Source organism: Bombina bombina, chromosome 2 (assembly GCF_027579735.1).
Source record: "Bombina bombina isolate aBomBom1 chromosome 2, aBomBom1.pri, whole genome shotgun sequence".
Lineage (NCBI taxonomy): Eukaryota > Metazoa > Chordata > Amphibia > Anura > Bombinatoridae > Bombina > Bombina bombina.
The window spans coordinates 685,481,196-685,487,195 of record NC_069500.1 but is presented as its reverse complement, the minus strand read 5'-3'; the positions used below and the strand labels follow the sequence as shown (position 1 = coordinate 685,487,195).

The 6,000-nt window shown below is 40.1% G+C and overlaps 1 protein-coding gene across 1 annotated transcript in view; it reads left to right on the top strand.

Moving 5' to 3' along the window:
* Positions 1 to 3,594: 3,594 nt before the first annotated feature.
* LOC128649412 (thioredoxin-like) overlaps positions 3,595 to 6,000 on the top strand; it is a 47,645-nt gene continuing 45,239 nt past the window's right edge. Inside the window, exon 1 of the mRNA XM_053702665.1 lies at positions 3,595 to 3,773. Within this exon, the coding sequence (XP_053558640.1) occupies positions 3,753 to 3,773 (21 nt within the window). The 5' untranslated portion in view covers positions 3,595 to 3,752. The remainder of the gene's footprint in view (positions 3,774 to 6,000) is intronic.

Sequence of the window (6,000 nt, the reverse complement as noted above, 5' to 3'; positions counted from 1 at the left end):
AACGCTGTGTGCCAGACATGACATTACTTCCTTTTGCACAATCGAGTACAGGTTGGGGATTGCCTTTTGAGAAAAAAAAATTCTGCCAGGTACCTTCCACTGCGGTGTCCCAATAGATACAAATTTTTTGAACGCCTCAGACTCCACCAGCTTGTATGGTAAAAGCTGGCGGGCTAAGAGTTCTGACAAGCCTGCTGTCAGACGCCGGGCAAGGGGGGTGGCTTTGGGACATTGGCTTCTTACGCTCAAACATGTCCTTGACAGACACCTGACTGTGGGCAGATGAGCAGGAACTGCTACAGAAGAGAGAATGAGTGGTGGATGGTTGAGAGGGGGCAAGGAGGACAGCAGTGGTTGACATGGATGAAGATGCTGGAGCAGGAGGAGGATGGTGGCTTTGAGTTTGGATGCTGCTTCTACTCATGTGTTCATCCCATCGGCGTTTGTGATGTGAGACCATGTGCCTTTGCAAAGCAGTTGTACCTAGGTGGGTGTTGGACTTCCCATGACTCAGTTTCTTTTGGCACAGGTTGCAAATGGCATCGCTGTTGTCAGAGGCAGACACAAAAAATGCCACACTGCTGAGCTCTGCGATGACGGCATTCTGGTGGTGGCAACAGCATGCGTTGATTGGCGTGCTGTCTGGCTGACCCCGGGTGCCGATGCATGCTGTCTGACTGTGACTGTGCTACTATGTCCTTGCGACGACCTCCCCCTGCTTCCAACTCGTCTCCTCCTCCTCCTCTCTGTCTCCCCATCTGAACTTTCCCCCTCTTCTTCTTCTCTTCTAGCAGGCACCCACGTGACATCCACAGACACATCATCATTAACCGCTTCACTTGTATCTGACAAATCAACAAAGGAAGCAGCAGCAGGTACAACATCATCATCATCATCACACCGTACGTCCATGTCTGTAATGCTGCCTGACTGAGACATATCACTGTTATCTACATCCTCTGTCAATGATGGTTGTGCATCACTCATTTCTTCCAACTGATGTGTCAATAACTCATCTGACAGATCAAGTGAAGCAGCTGTGGTGCTAGTGCTGATGGTGGCGGCAGGCGGGCGAGTGGCACTGGTCACTTGAGAGGGGCCCGAAGCAATGCTGGAGGTGGATGGTGCGTCAAGGTTACGAGCGGAAGCTGTAGCAGATTGGGTGTCCTGTGTTATAAAGTCAACTATTTCATCAGAACTTTTCGGGTTCATGGTATGTGCCCTAACACTGGGCATTATTCTATGGCCAAAGGGAATCACAGCACCACGACCACGACGGCACCTGCGGGGTGGCCTGCCTCTGCCTGTCATTTTTTTATTTAAATGTAGACTTACACTACTATTAAACAAGATATGAGTGGTGGCACTGGGCAAGTGGGCACAGTATACGCTGTGAGCCTGAAACAAAAAAGCAGACTGATGTTTCACAATCCAAAAAGTTTATTTTTTTTAAATGTACACTTACACTACTATTAAACAAGAAGATATGAGTGGTGGCACTGAGGATGGAAGTAGGCACAGTATATGCTGGAAGCCTCACACACAGGCTGGCACTAGGCTGACCTGGCAACTAAAATTTAATAACACTAGCAGACTGATGTAAAATAAAATTTAAAAAAAATTTACACTAATGTTACAACAGGTATGAGTGGTGGCACTGAGGATGGAAGTAGGCACAGTATATGCTGGGAGCCTGACACACAGGCTGGCACTAGTGGCAGGCTGGCCTGGCAACTAAAATTAAATAACAATAGCAGACTGATGTAAAAAAAAATTTTAAAAAAATTACACTAATGTTACTAAAAATATGAGTGGTGGCACAGAGGATGGAAGTAGGCACAGTATATGCTGGGAGCCTGACACACAGGCTGGCACAAGGCTGGCCTGGCAAATAAAATTAAATAACACTAGCAGATTGATGTAAAAAAAAAAATTATAAAAATTTACACTAATGTTACAACAGATATGAGTGGTGGCACTGAGGATGGAAGTAGGCACAGTATATGCTGGGAGCCTGACACACAGGCTGGCACTAGTGGCAGGCTGGCCTGGAAACTAAAATTAAAAAAACACTAGCAGACTGATGTAAAAGTTTTTTTTTAAAAAGTTACACTAATGTTACAACAGATATAAGTGGTGGCACTGGGGATGGAAGTAGGCACAGTATATGCTGGGAGCCTGACACACAGGCTGGCACTAGTGGCAGGCTGGCCTGGCAACTAAAATTATATCACACTAGCAGACTGATGTAAAAAAATATTTTTTTAAAAATTTACACTAATGTTACAACAGATATGAGTGGTGGCACAGAGCAATTAATCACAGTATATGCTGTGTGCCTGAGAAACCCAGGCCTGATGGAAAATGAAATTAGATTACACTAACAAACTAATGTAAATTTGTTTTTGTTTTTTAAATTGACAATAATGTTACACCACCAGATATGAGTGGTGGCACAGAGGACTTAATCGCAGTATATGCTTGCTGTGGGCCTGGCACACAGGCCTGATGGAAAATGAAATTAGATTAAACTTGCAATTAGCAAACTAATGTAAACTTTTTTTTTTTAAATTTAAAATAATGTTACACCACCAGATATGAGTGGTGGCACAGAGGAATTAATCACAGTATATGCTGTGTGCCTGGCACACAGGCCTGATGGAAAATGAAATTAGATTAAACTTGCAATTAGCAAACTAATGTAAACGTTTTTTTTTTTTTAAATTTAAAATAATGTTACACCACCAGATATGAGTGGTGGCAGTGAGCAAGTTGGCACAATATATGCTGTGAGGCTCACACACAGGCTGGTGGCAGGCAGGCAAATGCAAAAAAAAAAACGACTGGAGTTCTAGCCCTATGCAAAAAAAAAGGGCTTTTTTGGGGTGCTGTCCTTACAGCAGAGATCAGATGAGTCCTTCAGGACTGTAGTGGAGACTGAATACACTAGCCTAGCTATCAATTTCCCTATAAAATCAGGAGCTGCAACACTAAACCTCCTCTCTCTTCAAAAGCTGCATCACAATGATTCTAAAATGGCTGCTGCCCGGGACCTGGGAGGGCCTGGAAGGGAGTGTCTGCTGCTGATTGGCTGTAATGTGTCTGCAGACTGTGAGATACAGGGTCAAAGTTTACTCAATGATGACGAATAGGGGGCGGATCGAACATCGCGTATGTTCGCCCGCTGCGGCGAACGCGAACAAGCTATGTTCGCCGGGAACTGTTCTCCGGCGAACAATTCAGGACATCACTAGCTGCCACCTAGTGCTCTTGCAAATGGATAACATTCTTGCAGAACTGCTGCCATATAGTGATCCAGACATGTGCAGGGTCCTGAGCTTTTTTCAACAAAAAATTCCAAGAGAACAAAGACAATTTGATAATAGAAGCAAATAAGAAAGTTGTTTAAAACTGAATGCTATATGTGAATCATGAAAGAAAAATGTGGGGTTTCATGTCCGTTTAAGCCTAAAATGTAGTTCTCATTTTCTAACCAAAACAAAACAATTCTTTGAGCTATTGCAAAATTACTCATGCAACAAAATCAGCTACACACCTACATTATATGTTACCACTCCCTAGATGAGCACAGCCTGATCAGATTTTGTTTAATAACACTGGGTACGTCTGCATGCCCTTAGGCTTCAGCAGTTCCCACAAAAATCCAGGGATAGACAAGAATAAAGCACATTGTGTTACAGCGTCCTGAGAACTGCGGTCTGATCAATACTCAGAGAAACTCAATCTTTACAATGAAAAAGGTTTATGATCAGGTAACTTGTTATATTTCAGATTTGTTTTGTAATATTTTATTAAGTAAATATTGTTTTCTAAATAGCAATAGCAACTTATTGGTAATACATTTTACAGAACCATTGAAATAAAGAAATCCAATTCATAAAATTCTTAGACATCTTATACAAACAGCTTTTCTTTTTGGTGGCAATTTTTGCAGCAATAATAACCAACTAAACCTCATTTTCTCACTATGGTTATTTCTCTTAGCAAATCATACACGATGATTGTATACAAAGTATTATGCCTGTGCTTCATGTTTTATAAAAGATATTTCAGTAAATGGTAAAACCAAATGATCACTATCATGTTTTTGTTTTTTTACAATGATTCTTAGAAAAACTCTGGAGCAAACATAGATTTACCCTTATCAATAATATAAAACATTTTTAATTATAAAATATATTTATTTTAATTACTAATAGTGGCAGCTCTAGGGAGGTACTAGGGGAGTATGGTCTAAAACCAACCCTGGTCACTAATACTCAATATTCTTAGTTGATCGGAGCAAGAAATTAAAAATTCCCCAGTTTGATTGGGGATGAGTAAAGCACAGTGTTTCTTTATGATCCTGCAAAAAATAATAATAATCAGGTAATAATATACAGAAGTGTTGTTGACTCTGATGTGCATATATTGTTATCAAATCTTCCTACGCAAAGCAAATATGTTAAACTAGTAATTTACTTGATAGTGCATTTGAGTTTACCATGAACTTAAAGGGTAATTATAATTATGAGTTTAACCCCCTTTTAAAGAAGTTAACACTTAGGCAAGTTTTAGTTGGGAAACACAAACATTACATATTCTGAGCAGAATGCACCTGATGATTGCTGGCTAAGTGCGTGCAGTTCTCAAGTAGGATGTATCTGTGTTTTTAGCCTATAGTGTCAGAAATGCAAAAATGACATGCCGTAATGAAGAAGATCGGGTCATTTTTTTATTTCAAATTTCCCATTAAGGACATGATACTCAAAACACTTTTTAGCAGACATATGAAAGCACAGCAGTTAAACATGCCAAAAATATTTGTTTGCATAAAAAAGTTAAGTAAAAGCTATGTATATTTAAAGTTAAACTTTTAATAAGGGCATGAATGTGTAAAACAGTCTTAGGACTCAATAAAGCACTGCAATACATTTGGAACATTGTATTTTTGATGGAACAGATTCAATATTTGAGTATCATATACCTTTATTGAGATCTAATCCATATGAAATGCACACTATCGGCTAGATTTAGAGTTTGGCGGCCAAAGGGGTGCATTAGCTACGCGTGCTTTTTTTCTCCCGCACCTTTTAAATACCGCTAGTATTTAGAGTTCACAGAATGGCTGGGTTTTCAGTGCGTTAGGCTCCAAAAAGGGAGCGTAGAGCATAATTTAACGCCACTGCAACTCTAGATACCAGCGGTGCTTACGGACGTGGCCAGCTTCAAAAACGTGCTCGTGCACGATATCCCCATAGAAAACAATGGGGCAGTTTGAGCTGAAAAAAACCTAACACCTGCAAAAAAGCAGCGTTCAGCTCTTAACGCAGCCCCATTGTTTTTTATGGGGAAACACTTCCTACATCTGCACCTAACACTCTAACATGTACCCCGAGTCTAAACACCCCTAACCTTACACTTATTAACCCCTAATCTGCCGCCCCCGCTATCGCTGACACCTGCATATTATTATTAACCCCTAATCTGCCGCTCCCTACACCGCCGCAACATACATTATAGTTATGTACCCCTAATCTGCTGCCCCTAACACCGCCGACCCCTATATTATATTTATTAACCCCTAATCTGCCCCCCACAACATCGCCGCCAGCTACCTACAATAATTAACCCCTAATCTGCCGATCGGAGCTCACCGCTACTATAATAAATGTATTAACCCCTAAAGCTAAGTCTAACCCTAACACTAACACCCCCCTAAGTTAAATATAATTTTTATCTAATGAAATAAATTAACTCTTATTAAATAAATTATTCCTATTTAAATCTAAATACTTACCTGTAAAATAAACCCTAATATAGCTACAATATAAATTATAATTATATCTTAGCTATTTTAGGATTAATATTTATTTTACAGGCAACTTTGTATTTATTTTAACCAGGTACAATAGCTATTAAATAGTTAAGAACTATTTAATAGCTACCTAGTTAAAATAATTACAAAATTACCTGTAAAATAAATCCTAACCTAAGTTA